The 21,401-nt window shown below is 43.7% G+C and overlaps 1 protein-coding gene across 3 annotated transcripts in view; it reads left to right on the top strand.

Moving 5' to 3' along the window:
* Positions 1–21,401, top strand: part of Ccdc172 (coiled-coil domain containing 172) — a 63,885-nt gene that overhangs the window by 24,704 nt on the left and 17,780 nt on the right. For 2 of the 3 annotated variants that reach the window (XM_032895560.1, XM_032895558.1), the window contains 4 exons: positions 1,444–1,545; positions 2,135–2,237; positions 17,421–17,511; positions 18,740–19,162. In XM_032895560.1, the coding sequence (XP_032751451.1) occupies positions 1,444–1,545; positions 2,135–2,237; positions 17,421–17,511; positions 18,740–18,787 (344 nt within the window). In that variant the 3' untranslated portion in view covers positions 18,788–19,162. Of the gene's footprint in view, positions 1–1,443; positions 1,546–2,134; positions 2,238–17,420; positions 17,512–18,739; positions 19,163–21,401 lie in introns of those variants that run through there. The other variant, XM_032895559.1, reaches the window with a different exon arrangement.

The following is a 21,401-nucleotide window of genomic DNA, read 5'->3' as shown; positions in this document are numbered from 1 at the left end:
AGCCAGATTTTAAATGGACAAAACATTTAAGCAGGTTAACCCCAAAAGATTAGGAAAGACATAAGAACTTGTACAAATGTGTTCACAGAAGCCCCAAAGTAGCCCCAACCACAGAGTGTGTCAGCTGCTGAGTGACCAAACAAGATAGTCTGTTAATAAAATTTGGAGGGGTCTCATTTAAAAAAAAATAAAGCACATGTACATTACAGCATAGATCTTAAAATCACTGCACTGTGTAAAGGAACCCAGGCACAGAAGTGTGCGTACTGGGCTGCCTCGGTTCAGTGACTGGAACAGGCAAACCCATCCAAACAGCAAGTGAGCGCCCAGGAGGAAGAGGAGGATGGGCAAACTAAGGAACGCTAACAGAAGTGGGGTCATGGAGCTCTCCCAAACAGTGGGAGTCGACAAGGGTCTGATACCGGCTACAGCCTGATGAAGCATGTTACTTCAAAGGGCTAATTATGCAGTTGTTGAGTTATATCTGAGTAAGAGGTGTTTTATGAAAACAAAGGAACACCAGGGGCTCACGGTATCTGGTGAGGACAGTTCCCTAGAAGGTAGTGAAGCCAGAGAGTGCAGAAACAGTGGAGATAAAACCGAGTTTAAAAACTCAGAGACCTATGGAATGTGTGATTGGAGTCCCCAAATCTTGGCAGCAGATGAAAACTACAAACTAGGGGACAGGCATGCGGTCAGTTGGTGTTGCCTTGGAGCAGGCAGGAGGTAGAAGAAACTCGAGTGGCATGGCACTAGCTGTAGTCACGGCAGGACATTCTGTGGATGTCCTCTTGAGTGTCACTTGTGAGGTGTGGCTTTCTTAGCATCCTGGCAAGTTGTGACATTTTTCTTTTATTTGATGTTAATGGCATATTTCTACTTTCATTTTGCTAGCCTGTCATTCTGGTGATTGCTGCATGCTGGTTAGTTTACTAAAGACAGCTCCTGAAGTGATCAGGGCAGGCCTGTTGCAACCATATGCTGCCTGGATTTTTTTTTTTTTTTTTGGTTCTTTTTTTCGGAGCTGGGGACCGAACCCAGGGCCTTGCGCTTCCTAGGTAAGCGCTCTACCACTGAGCTAAATCCCCAGCCCCTCTGCCTGGATTTTTATGGAATGACGAAAGATTAGTCACGATGATCTATTCAAAGACACCAAAGCCTAAGTGTTTTCTTGTATTTGTCTTTCTATATTTGCAGATTTGTATCTCTATTTCCGTGAGTGACTGTCATTAGTGTTTTTATGGGGGTGGCACTGTACGTGTGCTCTGCTCTGGGAGTCTGGGTAGTTTAACGGTATCGATTCTGATTAACAGACAGGCTGTTTGTGTTTAGTTCTGTCTTCAGTGTCTCATCAGGGATGGTTTTTCAGTGTACAGATTGTTCACCTCTGTGATTAAATTTATCCCTGGGTAACTTTGTGATGCTAACTCTATTTGTTTCTAGAGATGAAGTCAATGGAATATAACAGTGGCCAGTTACAGGAACTTCAAAAGCTGAAAAGTGAACTGTTACAAGAATTATTTACTCTCCAGAAAAAGCTTAAAGGTACTAGCTTCCTGGGTTCGTTTGCCCTGCTGACAAATACAGCATTGTGTGTACAGCTTGCTGCACCAGTTGTCTAAAACTGTGCTGTCCCTGTGGACAGTGCTGCTGCTGTTGCTGTGTGGGAGGAATGGATCACACACAACTGACTCGGGCAGTGTGGGAGCTAGCTTTGTTTTGTTTGTTTTTCCAGTTATGGGGACTGAGTTTAGGCTGCACAGGCTGCACGAGCTACTTGAGGTGCTCAGACACTCAGCATGAGCGTATCCTCAGTGCTTTACTATTTTGAACTTCAAGAAAAGTCTTAAGTTGCCCATGCAATCCTTGAACTTGCAACCCTCCTCCTGCCTTAGCTTCTTACATAGCTGAGGTAACAGACCTGCACCACAGGCCTTGCTAGAGCTGGTACTCATTATGCCCAGGTTCTGTAAAGATCTTTTGTGCCTTTAATTGCATGCTAAATTAGAAAATAAAAATCGCTGTTATGTGTATTTGATATACAGCACGAAAGGTAAGAGTTTTTTAAAGAGTCACTGAAAATAACCTGTATTCAGTTCTTCAATGATTTTAGGAATTTTCTTAATTGTTTTAGTTCTTAAAGATGAAGAGACTGAAGCCATTTGTATCACCAAACATCTAGAGGCAGAAAAAATCAAAATAAGAGAAAAGCCTCAACATGACCCCGAGTGCGTGCGGTAAGTGGCTTTTAGTCCTTATTCACAGAGTTTCGTGTTTTGAGTTAAGTGGATATCAGGATAAAGTGAGAGTGTGCTTTAAAGCCCCAGATAAAGTCATCATTTCCATCTATATGTTCCATGAAACTTGCTGATAGGCAGACCTCCCCTGGCCTCAGCACACCTCGTGTCAGCCCCCAGTGCAGAGCAGACTGGGGTTCAGTCCTACTCTGTCTACGCCTGTCTCAGGAGTTAATGCAGCTCTCCCTGTCGTTGTAACAGCTAGTATGTCTGCAGTCTAGAATAAGAGCACAGCCTCCTTCCTTACCTCACGGGTACTTGACATTTACTCTGGTTCAGTTCCTAAGAAGCAGAAATGTTTTCTGTGTGGAGTGCGTCTGCGCTTTACTCTTTCTGTGTAACGCAATAATGACTGAAGTCTGAGCGACTGACGTCACCCCGCCGTCAGTGCAGGGGAGGAGACTTCTGTTTGATGATTGTTCATGGTCACATGTGCCAGCATTGTTTAGAAGAAGCTGCCATACTTCCCAGCATTCACAGAAAACACAGCCACATTGCTGAACACACAGAGAGGTCAGTGGAGCTGCCACATCAGTCTCACAGGAGATCTGTCCACAAAGCCGAACAAATGCTTGCAGTTACCCGTGTGTTGCCGCTAGCCACCACTGTAAGAGACTGTGAGAAAACACTTGCAATTTAATTTTGCATTAAGTTTTATAAGCATAAAAATATCAGCCTCTGAGGTAATGCGTGCGACGAGGGAGGGGTTTCTACGATGATGGTCTGCTCTCCGTCTCGGGCACCTGTTAAATGGCAGAGTCTACTGGTGTCACAGTGCTTGGCTGTGGACAGGCTTCCAGTATGAGCTCTGGCTTTGTCACCGGGTCACAGGTGTCTCCCCTAAGTTAATACAAAACGCCCGACTCTGGGAGAGAATGCTTTTCCTTCACAAATAGTAGTAGGAAGTTTGGAAAAGACGCATCAGTGCATGCCTCATCCATTTCTTACTTTAGTACTTACTGACATGACACCAGTGTTCATCAGTTTACATTTTAAAGCTTTCGGTGTGTGTATTTTCTCTCATTAGTGTATTTCATAAAAAGCCCTGAGGATAAAGCAAATAAAAGTGTTAAACATTAGGATTTTGGAAAAAAGATCAACCTTGCATCAATGGAATATCAAGAAGCTACTACACTAGACGAAGATAAATCTGCATTAGATTTATTGAATCACATCAAAAAGGCCAAAGTTAAGCCACTTATATTCTTAATTTGAATTAAACACTTTATGTGTATGTCTGAAGGAATATTGAATTCTATACTTTGTGCACTTTTCTTATATCTCAGGTTTGATCTCTTTTCAGGGTAGATACGATGTTGACAGCAGTATTTCGAGGACTTGGCACTATTAGAGTTTAGACCAGAGCGCTCCTCAGCTCTGATGACACAAATGAGCCTTCTGTGTCAGTGCTGGGAGTGTAGGGAAATCACCCCTTGCTACAGTTGTGCTTTTCCTGTTCGTTACTAGAGCACACCAGGGAGCCTGTCCATTTCCTCAGTGACCCCTCCTTACCCAGTTTACTTTCTGTGCTTCCACGAGCCTAGGCAGCTGTGGTCTGGAGTTGCACAGTGTCTTTGCACAGCAAGTCACATACTGTACAGTCCTTCTCCCCACAGGTGAGGAACATTCCAGGACCCCAGTGGCTGCATGGAGTCAGAGTCCCAAATCTACTCTGTACTGTTTTGTTTTGTTTTTAAATTTTTATGTATATGAGTACACTGTAGCTGTCTTCAGACACACCAGAAGAGGACATCAGATCCCATTACAGATGGTTGTGAGCCACCATGTGGTTGCTGGGAATTGAGCTCAAGACCTCTGGAAGAGCAGTCAGTGCTCTTAACCACTGAGCCATCTCTCCAGCCCTGTAGTGTTGTTTTATAAGCATACATTCCTCTGAGTGTTCAATCTATAAATTATGCATCATAAGTGATCACCGCTAGTAATAAGTTGAACGGTGGCTAAAATGTTCCACAATAAAATTTATTTCTGCAATTTTCTACTTAAAATTTTCAGATTGAAGTTGAATGAAAAGATTAGACTCTATATAACAAAAACTAGGCACAGAGGTAGGTGTGTGTGTGTGTGCGTGTGTGTAAAGAGTGTGTAAGTATTATAGTTTATATTTTTTCAGAGTTGGTCTGTTTTTCAGGTGATTTGATGCCAACTTTAATGCAGAGTACCAACTTAGTCTTTTACAATAGCAAGGGTATAAGGGGCCCTTCTGTCATACTGCTTCCCTAGTTAGAAAGATCACAGTGCTTATTTATTTCAAAGATTCTGTTTCAATTATGGTGGGATTAGCTAATACAAGCCAAATGCGCAGACTTGGAGACAGAAGCAGAGGAAGCCTTGAGGGACTTCACAGAGTGGGCTCGGTCCCGTGTAAGGGTGTAGAGGTGACGTGGGCAGGGCAGGTCAAGGACAGGAAATGACATTGCCTTCCTCTTGGGGAGGCTCAGCAGCAGTGTGTGCACCTGCAGCTTCCTCCTTGGTCACCACAACCTGAGGCTGCAACCCTAGAGGCCTCTCACTGAGCCCAGCTGGTCCCTCCCCAGTGCTGTGCCTGACAGAAGCCCATGGGTTCTGAGCTGCTTGTACAGCTGGTGCTGTCCCATCAGAGGAAGCACAGCCCACCAAACCACAGCTTCACTGTAGGCGGTGTGTCTGTCTGTGTCTGTGTTGTCTTCATCCCTCATTGCCCCAGTCATGTCTCTAGGACCAAGCTGTGTAGGACGAAGTGGTTGGAGAATATTCAGGGTTTGTCCTGTAATCCAGAAACAGGGCTAATTCATCAGAAACTCCTTGAAAGTTTGTATAACTGATTGACTAACTTCATCTGTAAAATCCCGAGGACAGAAGGCATGGATGTGTGAGTGTCGACAAGCAGGAGCTTAGAGGCTCATTTCTACTTGCTGGGTTGGCAGACTTGGGCAAGCGATCACCTATGTCTCAGTCTCCATATTTATAGTGTAAGGTTGGCAATAGAAGAATCTGCCTCACTAGATGATGTTAATAGAGGATCTCAGTGTGAATGAACAGGATTTAGCAAAGCCCAAGCCCTGAGAACCAAGGAGCAGAGGAAACCAACCCTCCATAGTTCGTCCATTCCTCCTTTCCCATTTATTTACTACCACAGCATTTATCAGATTGCAGGTCACACGCATCCCAGAAATATCTCAACAGATACCTGGATACATGGGGAGGGGTACTGCTCACCACAGGGTAGGGAAGCAGGCAGGTTCAGTAGGAAACTGATAATTTTGGGGGAGGGAGGAAAAGATTAATTACAGTGGTCTTCAGGTAGATGAAAGCTTGGCAGGTTTGAGGTGGCAGAGTGAGGAGGGGCTCTATCGAGGTCACTTAGGCCACAAGAAGGGTTTTAGGTTTATTGTGTTCATTAGGAAGCCAGTGGGGGGCTTTAATAAAAAGCAGTGACAGATTACAGGCTACCAGGGCGCAGGTGAGACAAGCAGAAAGGGACTGTGACTGGGATCAGTGACAGAGAGAGGGTGCAGGGGAGGAGGATTGAACATGGATAGAAGCAATGGAAACACAAGAGGAAAAATTAAAGAGATACCCCACAGGGAAGGTAGGAAAGCAGGGAAGTGAGGTGGGCTGTTAGCTGCTGGGGAAGAGAGTGGAAGACAGGAAGTGAAGGCCTGGGCACAGGCCTGAGACCCACCATCAACACACAGTGGCTGCTGTAGACTGTGAGGCTTTAACTTTTGATAAAGGTTTTTCATTTCATTGATCTACTTGCTCAATGAGGAAATACTGTGTCATGTTCATTTCTGTATTTCTATTTAGTTTTGGTGAATTCAAGATTATGAGAGACAGAGTTAGCAAAGGTTTAGAAATTATGTTTCGATGATTGTAACCATGAAACCAAGACAGAAATCCACGGGGAACCTCAGGGAGACATGTTTGTCTCACTAGTCTGGGAATGCCTTCTGTTTCTTCATAGCATAGTAGAAGCATGTGGGCCTGATACACACTTATCCCAGTGACAGAGCCTGAAAGTCACTGAAGTTTACACAGTGCTTAATTGTCCTTCCTTCTCCCACCCCACATTTTTATTTATTCACTTATTATTATTATTATTATTATTATTATTATTATTATTATTAATTTTGTGACAGTGTCTTATTGTACAGCCAAAGTTGACTACAAACTCCGTTTTCCTGCCTCCTCCTGCCTCACCACCCAGCTCTTGGGATTACACGTGTGTACCACTGTGGTAGTGTTTTGTTTCTTCTTCTTCTAAATGGTACAAAAATGACCATTTTAAGTGTTGCAGGCCTTTCTCTTTTATCAATAAAACTTCTTCTTTTCTGGGTGATTTACATGTTGTATAACCAGTATTTGTATGATTGGTATAATAAGAAGCTTGTGTTAGAAGGAAATCTACAAAGTCAATATAAGATTTTCCCCCTCTGAACACTTAAAAGATAATGTGGGTTTATGAAGAGCTTTTGCAGTGGAAATGCACAAAAATTAATCTGCATCTGCTAATGAGAGAGTCTGAGCATGTTTTTAGGCAGTAGCAAAGGCATTCGGTAGCCTCGACCATGAAAGTCACAGTTGAGCTGGTCAGAGGGGCAGAACTTCTCTAACAGACGCACTGGCAAATGTGATTTTACATACATATTGTCCAAATATGTATACATATTTAAATTATGAGATTGGGATATTTGATTGAAGAATAATTCAGTAAAGGCTTAAAGCATGACGACGTTTTAAAGTTGTATGAGCATCCCATTGGGGTCTGTGTGCATGAGCATGAGCATATGGTGCCTGTCACATGTATTTACAGCAGTCAGGTCACGGGATCACATGTACGGCCTGGTGTTTGTTTCATTGTTTGGCAAGGTCTTACATGCATTCTCTGCATTAATTTGGATTGATTAGCTTCATGGGTTAAATGACCTTGTCTATTTTTTGTATTTTAATTGATTCTTTATTTCATACCATGTACCCCAGTCCCACTCATCTCCCCATGCTCTTGTCTCCATTCTGCACCCTTATATGCACCCCAAAATAAAAGTACACAAACAAACAAACAAAAGCAAATTAAAGCATAGGAAACACCTCGTCGTGGATGCTGTAGAGTGAGTGTCACCGTGTGTCCCACAGCATATCCCTCTGCCCACACATCTTCTTGAACTTAGGAATGTTCATTATAATGAGTCATCAGTCCTGTTCTCGATCTCTGGCTTCTGTGACACCATCAGTATGGATCCTCATCTGGACTCCTCTCAGTTATCCTGTTGTTCTGTGTCGTGGAGATCCTATGTCTTTGGATCAGCAGGACTGGCCCTTTCGAGCACTCTAGCAGTTCACAGATGATGTAGATTTGGGAATGGGCTGACTCAGAGTCTGGGCTTGGGTGGTTCGTTTGCTTTCTCTTATCTGCACCACTAGAGCAAGCTCTCCAGTGTTGCCCCAGATAGACCTGCACCCAGGAGCAGTAGGGAGGGTCAGCTCTCCTGTTCAAATGCTCTCAAGCCCTGCTTGCCCACACCCATGGCTCTAGAGCCAACTCCACTGTGCTGCCTAATGGAGGTGTGGGGCCCACCTTGCCAAGTGCTGCAACCCAGGAGGGGCTTGGCCAGCTCTCCTGCTCTCACACCCTTGGGGCTGGGTCAACTGCTGAGGGCTAGCCTGGCATCCAGTTTCCTGATGAGGGCAGCAAAGGGGGTGTGGTATCAGCAATTGGGGCCAAATCTGCTGGCTTCTGGCAGTTTAATTCTTTGTCTGGGGCCAGAAGTTGGTGGTTTCTGGCAACTAATTCCTGCTGATAGCAGCAGGGGATTAAGAAAATGCTTAGTTACTTGGGCTCCTTTCTCTTTGGCTCAAGGGCCTCTTGGTGGCCAGGCAATAGGCTTGGAGTTTGTTAACTTTTTATGAGTCAGAAAAGAAAGGAAAAAAGTCAGCAGGCATGCACACATTTGTGCTTCTCTCTCTCCCTCTCCCTCTCCCCCTCCCCTCCTCCTCCCTCTCCCTGTCCCTCTCCCTCTCTCCTTCCGTACACCCCCTCTCATCAGGCTTGACCACCTGTCTCATCAATTTCACAAGTGCACATGAATACATGTATGCATACACATATACCTATGTACTTGTGCATATATTCATACATATAGACAGACATATACATACATAGACACAGCTATACTTTATTTCTTCCCTTAGCCTTTTATATCTTCTTAGGCAAAAGTTCTTTATAAAATTACCTCATAGATGAAATGTTACACAAGGATGCTGATATTAAGTTCAAAGCAGTGTTTCATTCTATAAGCTCTTCATAAGGTCAAAGCAACAGTCTCACATGGCCTGGCTCTATCACAGTGCACACCTGTGGCTTTACCCTTGGACCCGACCCAGAATGAATGTTTTTCCTTGATCACAATTTGTTCCAAGCCTATTTCTCTTCTCAGCATAGTTAATGAAGGCTCATTGTATTCCTTATTATGGAGCCTTTATTTACTATTCTATGAGCACAGAACATGTTCTATTCCTGATTTTTAACTTTGTTACATCTTTCTGGCAAAACAACTAAAATCATCTATTTAAACTTTTTTCTTAAAATTATTTGCACCAAATCAATAATTCTGTAAAGTCATTAATTCATCTAGACAACATTAATTTATGAAAGTTCAACTTCATGTTGATTGGCAGACCATTTGCCCAATAGCATGGGCAGGAGTCTTTAGGCTGTGTAATAATGGCAGGAAGGGTACATCCCTCAGTCATACCTTTGCCATCATGGCGAACTCCACTCTGTTGACCAGGTGAGCTGCAGGGCCTGCTGTCCCTCCAGTGAGGGTCAGGGACAGCTCCCCTCCCTTCATGACCCTGGAGACCAGCTCTACTGTGCATTCACCCTTGAGGCTGGCTCCCCTGCTCCTGACTATGCCGCCCAGGGAGCTGCAGGGCCCAGTCTCCAAAGGGCTGCCACCAATGAGAGGTGGGGCCAGCTCTCCACATGCTGCAGCCAGGGAAAGGCATGGTCAGTTCTGCACAGCCCCTGGACATCTACATTGTCAGTGACAGTCCCGTGCTCTAGTAGTAATGTGAGCTACAGACATCAACACGGACCCTGCTGTTGCACAGTCATGGAGAGCAAACCTAGAAGCAGGACAACCTATTAGACTCCTCCATGGCCTCGAATCAGCTCCTGCCTCCGGCTTCCTGGCCTGCTGGAGTTCCTGCCCTCCCTGCTTTTGATAATGAACTTTATATTCATTTATTTTCCCCACCAAGTTGGTCTTGGTCATGGCGTTTTATCACAGCAATAGTAATCCTAAGACACTGGCCTTTGTTTAGAAAACAGCATACATTTATTTGTTCTCTGTTTATCATTAAAGAATCAACTCAAAGTTTTGCAAATGTAAAAAAGTCTTTGCTCAGAAGTTTCTATAAAATTTTATTCAAATAACTTTATTTGAACACAATCCATATTGTCTTTCTCTTTTAAAAACATTTATAGTAGATGAACATTTTCATTTCATTCGGGATCATTTGTAGCTGTGAACTTTGTTGAGTATTTCTGCTAACTCTGCATCTTTTATGGTAGAGCATTGCCATTTACTCACACAGACGTGTCTGCACAGCATTGGTGAGCAGCTTCAAGCTGGGAGAGATGCCCGTTTCCTGACGCCTCAGCATGTGCTTCTACATAAATATAGGGAAGTTTGCTGTTAGAATCAATTTATTTCAGAGCTATATTCTTATGTAAACATACCCATTTATCTCTGAAATTTAAAAAAATAGTATTTACAAGTAATACATAGACTATCAAATAGTTATTTACAAGCAATATGTAAATTGACAAAAAGTGTTTACAGTAGTCTGTGATATCGCAGTGGTCTTTTGTGTCCCTATACTTACTGCTAAATCTTTTGCTGTGTGGCTGGGGATGACGACAGATAATAGATGTCAGCCTTTAATTTTAGTGCTCAGGGGACAGAGGAAGACAGATCTCTGTGAGTTCAAGGCCAACCTGGTTTACATAGTGAATTTAAGGTCAGTCAGAGCTGTATAATGAGGCCCTGTTTGAAGAACATGGGGAGACGATGTTGAGGTCAGCCACCTGAGAACCTGGAGTAAGAGAAAGCCTGCCTAACCCAGTTCCCTCCCAGTACAGGTCCACAGGCCTGACTGGGAGATCCTGCCTGTCAGTGGGACCTAGACTAAGGGAAGCAGACAAGTGACCATGCCTCTTTCAAACACTTTCATGAAAGGGGAATTCCTCCTTTAGCATTTAAAAGTAAAATGGCAGTTGTGTCTCCATATGAATTAACACAGATAAATACCTTAAGAAGGTGAAGCCAGGGAGAACTGATAGAAAGTATAAAGCACAGCGCAGGGCCTAGGAGATGGCGCAGTAATTGCCTGCCTCATGGCATGAGACCTGGATGGGACTCAGCTCCCACATAGGATGCTGGCCATGGTGGTGCACACCTGTAATCCTAGCGTTATGCAGACCGATGCCCGAGGGCATCCAGTCTCCCAGACATCCTGTGGAGATCAACAGAGAAGCACACTGCTCTTCAGAATCCGTTGCAACGGAACCTCACGTCTTGTAGTTGCTTTGCTTTGCTAAAGTGTTTTAGGTTTTGTTTTTCTTCCCAGGAGTGATTAGGGTAAAGCTGGTGTCCCCTTGTACTAGGCACATGCTCTCCCAACCATTGACCCACTTCCCCACGTATGCTACTCCATTCTCTTAACTCGTATCGAGCAGTAGTGCCCTTCCCCTTAGCTGTGCTGGTGAACTTTACCTGGTGGATGTGGGAAACATTCGCTTACATCAAGAGTTAAAGCAGTGTGTAGAGACAGGCAGAGGGGTCTCCTTTACTCCATATTTCCGAGCTTTCCTGCTTACTGTTCCATGTAACCACAGTAACCATGCCCCTTGGCCTCTGGCCCGTCCTCCCCATCTCCTTCACAGAGATACAAGGACAGCAAGCACTGGCACAGTTTACATTGTCTTTTCCACCTTATGGCCTCTCATGTCACAGTGCAGGCAGAATTAGCTCATCCGTGTTGAGAGAGATCATCTCCATTCTTATGGTTGTATGATACTGTAATGAATCTGTCATGGCTTCTCTGACCAAGTCCATATGATTGGGCAGGAATATTGTTCTTGATACATTGACTTGTGTATCATGCTGTGCTAATGCTGTCTCGTTCTTTATTTTATTAGATGCGAGAGGCAGAGCTAAGGGGAATAGCCAGGCTAGTTGTACTGGGGATGTCTGCCCTCTTCCCACAGAGCTTGCGCCATTTTGAATCTTATTTGGCAGATAGTAAAGCACACTAATTTCTTTATTGACTTACCAAAAGTATTTGTACTCAAGTGTGCGAGGTTCCATCCAATAGAAGGGAGTGGGACATTTGCAGTGTTTGTTATGACTTAAGTGGAATGTTTTTATGCCTCTAAGAACCTTATGTGTGGTGTTGTACAGACTTCCTTTCTAGCACCCACCCTCTATTGAGTGTTGGTCTTACCTAGTTTGGGCAATGTCTTTACCTTTAGAGAGACTTGGAATATATTGCAGATATTTCTTGTAGACTATAGGCTCCTTGTATTCTTCATGCATATAGTTTCTGATATATAATAAATTTAACACAGCTTAATTAAAATGTTTTTCTTTTAAATTAAATCACAGGGTTGGGGATTTAGCTCAGTGGTAGAGCACTTGCCTAGCAAGCGCGCAAGGCCCTGGGTTCGGTCCCCAGCTCCGAAAAAAAGAAAAAAAAATTAAATCACATTTGTATTTGAACCATGGTTAAAGCTCTGTCCACCTTTTACATAAAACCGTTTGTTTGCCTGTGACTTTTCCTGTCTTGTACAGTTGTATTTGTTAAGCTATAAATATTTGATCCATTTTGAATGCATAAGCTGTGAAATATGGATCCGGTTTGGCCTTTGAGATCCATTTACAAGTTGTTGTCGAGTTGTCCCAATGTGCTTATTGAAAAGCCATCTTCTTCCCCTGGGAACCGACACGCTGTCTCCATCTTACTAACTGTCCATTTGTGTGCTGTGCTGTGCTGTGCTCCTTAATTGTCAAAGGGGAACAGTGGGGTTTAACTTAATAGTTGGCATTTGTTTACCAGCATCCCAGAGCTTGTTGGATTTTTTTTTCCCACATGCACCTACAGCATTGGGGTTGGTCTTGTATGCTAAGTTCTGTGCTCCAAGACCAGGCTGCAGTCTGGACATGCTCATTGTAGTGACCAATGTGCTATAGAGGATGCCCTCCAATAACCTCTGACTGGAAAATGAAAGGCTGGCGCCTGTGACTGGACAGGAGACAAGAGGAACTGGAGATCAAGCAGGGGTTCCCTTAGGGACCAGGAGAAGTAGGAAAAAAGGGAGGAAGGAGGTCAGCACCAGGCAGGATGGACCATGAGGATGTGGCCAGAAGAAAGTCGCCCTGAGGACACATGTAGAACAGAGCAAACACAGCAAGACTCAGCTGGCAAGTGACGCCGGGCCTATGAATGAGCGTAGGCTAGACTAGTCCAGACACGACCAGTGTGGGCTTACAGTTTGTTGATAAAAATGCCAGTGTTCTGTGTCTTTTATTCAGGGGCTATGCAGGCAAGAATGGGGCAGAAACCCCCATAAAATTACATCCAGACTGCAGATTGACTCACCTTGTACCAAGAAGGGTAAAGCATGTCTGTGTTTTTATTGTGATCACATTCAGTGACTTAACTTGGAATTATTAACATTTTTATGTCTTCCTATCTGAGAAAAAGTCATCTTTTCCATTATCGATAATAACAAAGTCTATTTATTTGGGTTTACTAATTTTATATCTTGCCAACTTCCTAGATTATTTTCTTTGCACTAATTTTCACTAACTGCATATACATAGCTGTATCATATGAAAATTGAAGTTTTTTTCTTCCAACTTTTATGTCTTCAGTTATTTTCTGTAGATTACAAAAATATTTTAGTACATACTATTGAAGTTACTGTAGAGGAAATGACTAGAGGCATAAGACCTGGAAGTACAAAAGGAAGAAATGTTAAGAACTAAAGTCGATGAACAAGAGTCCCTTCCCCTGACCTCAGCCAGCACCAAGTGCGACTCTTACCTGGGGCCAGACATACAAAAATGTGTCCTGTCAACTTCACTGTCTCAGTGTCTTTATCAGATACACAGTTTTATATCTCAAAGTGATGTCAGCATCTTAAAATATAATCAGTTTGTTTCAGATAATTGTGGTTGTTTTCAGGCCCAATAGAGAGCTGCCCTGAGGATTTCACTTAAGATGCAGTCTAATAACCCTGGACGCTCCCACTGGGGAAGGCGCCTCCCAGATTGGACAACCCGAAGAAGCGAAGGGATCTCCTACACTGGTTGTTAGAGGGTCTAGTGTCTAAGGTCTCTGAGTGTAGATTGGTGAGTGTATTAGACAGAATTAAACCATAATTTAGGAAGCAGACCTGACTCACAGAAGAAACAGAGAAGGCTCCAGATGAGACCTCGGTCCCACAGAGGCTCTGCACTCAGAACAGCTCCTTCTCTCTGCAAACGTGAGTCCTGCCGGTCCTCTCTGCAAGCTCACTCCAGGAAGAAATGCACCCCTAGCTGTGGCCTTTGATTTGTTTTTCAGGTTTTGTGTTGCACATTGTATCATTAGCAGCGCTTGCTAAGTAACAATACCAGGGCTGCTTTAGGACGAAGCTACCCGTTGTCCTCAGCTTTGTACTCTACACTGAATTATGTTATCTGCGAATTATTTCTTGGATTTCTAAAGGCCTTGTTCATAATGTGGTTCTTTTAAAGCTTTCTAAAAACAAGACAAAGCAAAAAAAAAATCCCATTTAACTATGAGAACTTACATGGAAGTAACTTTAAACTTTCAAGAAAAGAAGGAAGAAGTTTGAATTACGAGCCCTAGGGAGACAAAAGCTTAAAAAAAAAAAAAAGGAACCTTTCTTCCCCTTGGAGGCCTTTTGGCTAAGATCAAGTGTAAACAGATCTTTCCACTCAAAGGATTAAGCAAGCCATTGGCTTTGCCTCTTTCAACTCTCTGGAGTCAGTCTGTCCAGCTGTGAGACCCAGACCATGTGTTTCCCACATGGGTGGGGGAGGGCACTTCCCTTCCCGGGGACGTTTGCCCTGGGTTCTTTCACTCCTCTGTGTCTCTGTCTTCTTCCTGATTGCTACTCAGATTCCCACTGAGGAGTCTTGCCAGCTGAATTTATGTGTTTACTGCCCTAGGTGAATGTGAAGCTATGTATGTAACATTTCCTACTTACTACTTAGCATGGTATAGTGAAGTTTAGTTTATATTCAGCAAAACTCACCTTTTTGTTATACGTGCCTGTGTTGAGAAACACTGATACAGAATCCTTCTCTGATCAGCCTCAGACCGTCTCTCATGCTCAGTTACATTTCTACCTGCGTCACCACTGGCACCTGTTCTGTTTTCTAACGTTAGTGATGTAAGCACAATGACGTGCCACGTAGCCTCTTGGCTCAGCTTTTAAAATTAAGCATAGTACATTTGTGACTTGTTCATGGTGTCGTTACATGTGTGAGAGATCATGGCAAAACACGTCATAAAAGATAATGAAATACTTTGAAACCATTTGTATGAACTCAGATGACACCAAGAAGCATGTTAAGAAGTTGAAGTTCTATACATATTACATATCTGAAAGACTGACGTAAAGAGAAAATCACTTAGGAACGTAGAGGAAAAAGAGACAAAGACACATTGGCTAAAAGGAAAGAAGAAAGGAATGAGACCTCTTCCCTGAAATGATATAACCAGAAGACACGTAAGGACGTGTCACAGTGACTGGCAAACATGAGTTGGTTGAATCCTTGCCAGTACAAACCACACTGAGGCTACAGACGGAGGCTATAGTAAGGTTTTCAAGAGGTAAGGGGCGAGTACAAATAGAAAGCTAGAGGTAGCACCAGAAACAGCCAGGCACAGGTAAATATAAAAGCTCTGTATGACTCTAAATCACTTTAGAGAGTAAACAAAGGTGAATATTAGCCCTGTACTTTATATTTATAGTATGTGGGAACTGTATGATGATGGCAATAGAATAAAATATTTAGGGAAAAATTGAAAATGTATTGCTGCAGCATTCTTCTCTGTAAGTGCAGTAGTGTCATATTACTGGATAAAACTGTGCCAATTGTGTGCTGTCAACTCCAGTGTACGCTGTATAAAAATTTTAAAGTAGGTATAATAAAGCCATGATGTGTGGTAGTGCATACCTTTAATCCAAGCACTGGGGTGGGGGGTGGGGGCAGGAGGATCTCTGAGTTCAAAGCCAGCCTGGTCTACAGTGCAAGTACAGGACATCCAGGGCTGATTACACTGTGAAACCCTGTCTCAAAACAAAAAGTAGTTGTAATAAAAGCCTGTAGGGGAAATAATAAGTATCCCAGTATAGACTGAAGGGAAGGGAAGGGAAGGGAATAGGATCAACAGAGAACAACTAGAAAAACACTATAATTTGAATTCCACCGTATTAGCAACTACAATAAACGTAAATGGCTGAGACATTGCCAGCTAAAAAAAATAGAGATTTTCTTATTAAAGGGAAATGCAGGTGTATGTAGTTCCTATCAGAGCCTCTGTAAAACCTTAAGTATAAAGATGTGGGTTAAAGGTAAAGAAAGGGATGGACTATTCTGCACCAGGAAATACAGCTCCAACTTCCTCCCTCTGCTTCCCTGCTGTCCCCTCCCCTCCTTTTTCTCCCCCTCCTTCCCTGCTGTCCCCTCCCCTCCTTTCTCTCCCTGCTGTCCCCTCCCCTCCTCTCTCTACCCTCCCCTCTTTCCTCTCCCCCCTCTCCCTTCTCCTCTCTCCTTTACCTTATTGAGTTGGGTCTCACTATGGAGCTCTGGCTATCCTGGCTCTCTGGGGAGCTCCACCAGCTTCTGCCTCTGGAGTGCCATGGCCTTCAGACTCTCCTGGCTGTCCCTTGTATTGTCCTTGGCGTGTCCCCAATTATTGACATGGTTGACACCATATCCTATCTTCATTTTAGACACTGGATAGATATTATGATAACCTGTTAAGAGTTTGAGGTTTTCTTGTTCTTACTTTGTGCACATTTTTCGTGGTTTTCTTGTAGATTTGTAGTTCTTTAGGACTGTAGATATTGCCTGCCCCTAGCCTCTGTTGATTGTACTGGGCTTCCTTGCTGGTGTGCTTGGTGACACCTACTGTGAGCTTGTTGTTTACTGGGCATCTAGGGAAGGTCAATGGGTGTGGATGTGTTAAGGCTGCCCTCAGAGAGGACTTTGAGTGGCTATTGTTGGCTGGCTGGGAGAAGAGCCTATCTAAGCACCTTTTCCTTGAGGGTTGGGGCTTGGCAAAGGGTGAGGTGACTGTGTCTGCCACCTTGTTGCTGCTGAGCTGCTTAGCCTGGTGAGAGCATTCTTGATTGTGGCTTCTGCCCTCGGCTTCACACAAATGAGGTAGGGCCAGGCCTCATGTCCCCCCTCACCACAGCCCAGGGCTTTGGCTGACGTTTATCCTTGTGGGATAAAATCATTAGTCATTATTCTCGAGATGGAAGAGAGCTTCTTCCCTAATTTCCACACTGAATTCAGACAAAAATAATCTTTTTATTCAATAAGTTATTCAAAACTTCAAAGACACAACTGGTAAAAATAAAAACTAGTGTTTCATTTCAGTCTTGTATAGTTTAATTATATATATATTGTATGTTATCTTTAATTTTAGAGCAAAAACAAATGTTACAAGTAATTTCTTTATTTAAGTTTGGTATTAGGGTATGGGAAGCCAAATGATGCACCTGTGTGTTTAGACTCTTGGGAGGGGAGCTGTGCAGAAGTCTGTAGACAGCTCTGTTCTCTTCACATTAACCCACCAGCACTTTTTACGTTTCTGTGACTTTTCTGAGATTTATTTTCTACCTTAGTTTTAAGGGAGGTTTCTTTTCAAATTTTTTATGTAGTTCATATAGAATCATAGAGTAAAATTTTCTAAATATTTTTGGTTTTTAACTTGATGTCTTATATTTTTGAGACTATAAACCTGCTACTCTATATGTGATAAAATTATTGTAAAAGTTTAATATCAACCTAATGGAGCAATTTTCCTTTAAAGCAGGCTTAAAAGGGAGCTAGATCTTTATAAAGAAGAAGACATGGAAAGTGTGTGTAGAGCTCTCCAAATAGAAGTAGACCTTCTGGAGTCGGTAAGCTGTGCTGCTCATGTGTCCTTTCTCCAGCAGTCTTGGCTGCTGAGAAGCCCAGCTTTAACTAGGGCCTTGCACCTCTGCAGAAACCCAAAGCAAGTGAGTGAGAGTGAAGTCAGGGGTGCAGAGGTGTCTTAAAATCCTGGAGGGGCAGCTCCATAGAGCTTGTCACCAAGGAAAGCAGGCTAGCTTCACGCTGCGTTCTAACACTCTCGTACCGACCTACCTACCTACCTTCCTTCCTTCCTTCCTTCCTTCCTTCCTTCCTTCCTTCCTTCCTTCCTCCCACTAAAACAACTCTGATGGTGGAAGGCAGCAACCAGTGTCTAAGGCTTGGTCCCCTCTGCTTCTAACAAGCATGAACCATGCTGACTGCATCAAATCCCGAGCTTTCTCTACAGACCGCCATGATCTCAGAGCTGTAGGTGTTGAGATTCTGTGAGAGCGCTGCCTGTAACTAAGGCATAAATAATCACAGGATGTGCTGTAATGAATCCTAATGGCTTGGAGGGTGTTACAGGCTCTAAGTGGTTGCTTATTTAAACTCTTAGAATTATGTTTTGATTCATAATTTCTACCATAACTTTGGAAAACCTGAGTCAGAAATCCTCAGAAATATTGCTGTGCTAAATTTAGGTAAATGCATTGTGATCTCTTCAAGAATTGATTGAGAATTTGAAGAATTGAGCCTTCTCAAAATACTCAACAGGATAAGACACCAAAGGCTGATTGTATCTTAAAAAGAATTGAGTTTGTGTTGACTGGGTAGCTGGGTAGTTGTACACTCACCTAGCATGTCCAAGATGCTGGGCTAAGAAGCAGCACATCAGAGTGCACTGTCCCTTACAGATGTATGCACACATCATTGTTCACTATCCTTTACAGATGTGTGCACATCAGAGTGCACTGTCCCTTACAGATGTGTGCACACATCAGAGTGCACTGTCCTTTACAGATGTGTGCACACATCAGAGTGCACTGTCCCTTAGAGATGTGTGCGCACATCAGAGTGCACTGTCCCTTACAGATGTGTGCACACATCAGAGTGCACTGTCCCTTACAGATGTGTGCGCACATCAGAGAGCACTGTCCCTTACAGATGTGTGTGCATCAGAGTGCACTGTCCCTTATAGATGTGTGCGCATCAGAGTGCACTGTCCCTTACAGATGTGTGCACACATCAGAGTGCACTGTCCCTTACAGATGTATGTGCATGTTTACTTTTCAGACACTGGCGCCAAAGGATCCTCAGGACGGTAACTCCTTGAGCCGATGAGTCACCCCACATTTGAGCATCATAGAACCCAACATGAGTGGAACCTGTAGAGCAGATCTCTATATGAACATGAGGTTCAGACCAGCGTGAAGAGTGCTGACTTTTTTGTATACCTACATGATAAGTTTTGTCTTGTTACTTAAGAAATCCTCGTGCGGTTTTGAAAGATACTGAACTCCAGGCTTCTTAAGCTGCTCTGTCCTTTGTGATCTGTCTGCCTCATTTTTTATTGTGGCTCGCCCTAAGTCCTGTCAAACACACACGGAAAGAATGTTCAGGTTATTGATTCAGTTGTGTTGGTGCCATTTCAGCCAGAGAAGAGTACTTACTTTGAATTTATTCTTTTTCCAATCATAAAATGTCTGTCAACAGCGATCATTTGAGGCCTTTCATTCCTGTGTGTGTCTGCAGAGCTTCAAAGTCTGAGGCATCTCTAGACATTCGCCACTGGTTTCTGTGCCCACCACTTCTCTGAATAACAGCCTTGGTTGGGAGTAAAGGAAGTTCGTCACTTGTGGAGGCATAGACAGTCGAGCATCGTGAAATCTCCAGGATGTATTGTTTACTCTCCATGATGGTCTGTCCAGCTCCTAGATCAGGTATTTTCACTACTGTCTCACTAGGATCAGAGCTGTTGTGTTTTCACTAGTGTTTCACCAGGATCGGAGCTATTTAGTCAGCCTAGACCAGGATAGGTGGAAGGACAGTGTGTCAGAAGTGTTAAGTGTTGATGTTGGAGCCATGTCCTTTGAATTTGTTTAGTGCCTCACATGACTAGTTCAGAAATGTCTCATCCATTTGGGTTACAGTAGAGTCCCTTTCTTTGCTGCAGCTGTTTTTGTAACTGTTGTAAGTTCTTAGTTTTGACAAAATAGGAAACTTGTCTTTGGGGCCAAGGCACTTGAATCTTTGCCTGTGACTACTAAGTAATGCCAATGTGCTGAGAGAGTCGATGTTCCCTCCTTTCCACCACAGCCACTTGTATGCGTGGCTGGTTCTAGGGTGGAATTCTGGTAGCCTGGGGATACCTGTTGTGCCGTCCCCACACAGGCACACATGCAGAACCGACCACCATGTATACGACTGTCATCTGCTTGCCTGTCATATGGAACTGTAGGTACAATATTCAGTGACAGGAGCAGGAATGGTGTGAGCTGAGCTTCAGAGAAGGACTGAGGCTTAGTGTTTCCATTATTCAAGATGGAAGAAATAACTCAAGATTTAAGTCACTGTTCACATAGTCAAAGGTATGGACATTCTGTATGAGAGAGCAACACAGTACTAGCCTTGTGACTGGACTGTGTCCTCGGGACGAGTTCTGTGAAGCAGAGGGGACAGCAGCGGGCACAGCCGCGGGTTAAGCTGAGCTGCCCCGGTGGCGCAGGTCTTCAGTTGTTGCTTCTTCTCCTTTACGTATTTGTAAGTCATAAACCTCTGGGAAGGAAAATTAACTGAAATTGTGTGCATGTAAATATGTCTCCGACTGAATTTAATTACTCTGGAAGTGAGACAGTGACTATAGAGAGAGGCAGTTTGTGAGCAAGAGAGTATTCATTAAGTAAATTCATTAAAGTGGTTTCGTGTTTAGTCCTGAGCACAGTGCCACTAACCCATGTGATCCCAACACTGCGCTTGCCCGGCCTGCCAGGCCGCCATGGATCTTCCATGCCACCCTACTGCTTTCAAGAAGCACTTTCCAACTCTTACCCCTCCACCGGAGACTATTAGAGTGTATATTTTGTTACGTATTCTTCTGTTGATTGACGGAGCCACTTGTCTAGAGAAAAATAGCAGTAAAATCATAGGATGTGGAACGTGCCCTAGTGGAGACCGCTTTCTCTGCTTTCTCTTCCTAGACCTAGGGTTGAAAGGTAGGAGGTGTGAGGAGGACAAAGAGCTTTACGGGTGTGCGGCCAGACATGGTGGCCTCCTCACTGTTTTGTTCAGAACGTTTTCCTTGGTAAAAGAAACAAAGATTAAAGAGCATTTGCCTGCCTGCTGTCTTTTCTTGGAATTTGTAAAACCAGGATAAGATTTTAAAAGCCTAAAAGAAGGTTGAGGTCATTGTGTTATATTCAATTAAAACCAGGAAACAGCGAACTGGGGTTGGTCCCTCCTTGTGGAGTGGGAGCTCTGCTGTGAACCACCCATTGAGTCTCTTGCCAGACGGGCATGCTAGGTGCTTGTAGATGGACAGACAGCACACACTGGCCAAGGCTCTTCTCAGCTCTGGCTGAGGACAAAGTCCCTTTCTATTTTGCACCAATCAATCATAAATGACTACACCACACTCTGATGCGTGACTCGTTTACTTGAGTCCAGAAGCCAGTAGCAGTTCAGGGACAGATTAGCAGTGAAGGCCGTGTTTAGGCGTGGGCACTGCAGGCTAAGGTGTCTGTCTCAGAGTCTGCTGTAGTTAGAGTGAGCTGTGACGTTGCTCAGCCCCTAGTGAGCCTAGCGAGCCTTTCAGCACGCAGAATTCATCTGTGTTAGGTGGGCTTCCATGCTTGCTGGTTCTGCCTCTCTTCAGTCTTTCCCATTTGAAAACAGCGTAAGTTTGCCTCTCAGAACCCAGTTCAGAACATTTTCTGTCAAGGAAATTGACAGTTTTTTC

This window comes from Rattus rattus, chromosome 2 (assembly GCF_011064425.1).
Source record: "Rattus rattus isolate New Zealand chromosome 2, Rrattus_CSIRO_v1, whole genome shotgun sequence".
Taxonomy (NCBI): domain Eukaryota; kingdom Metazoa; phylum Chordata; class Mammalia; order Rodentia; family Muridae; genus Rattus; species Rattus rattus.
Note: the sequence above shows the minus strand (reverse complement) of the source record. Positions and strands in the feature narration are given on the sequence as shown.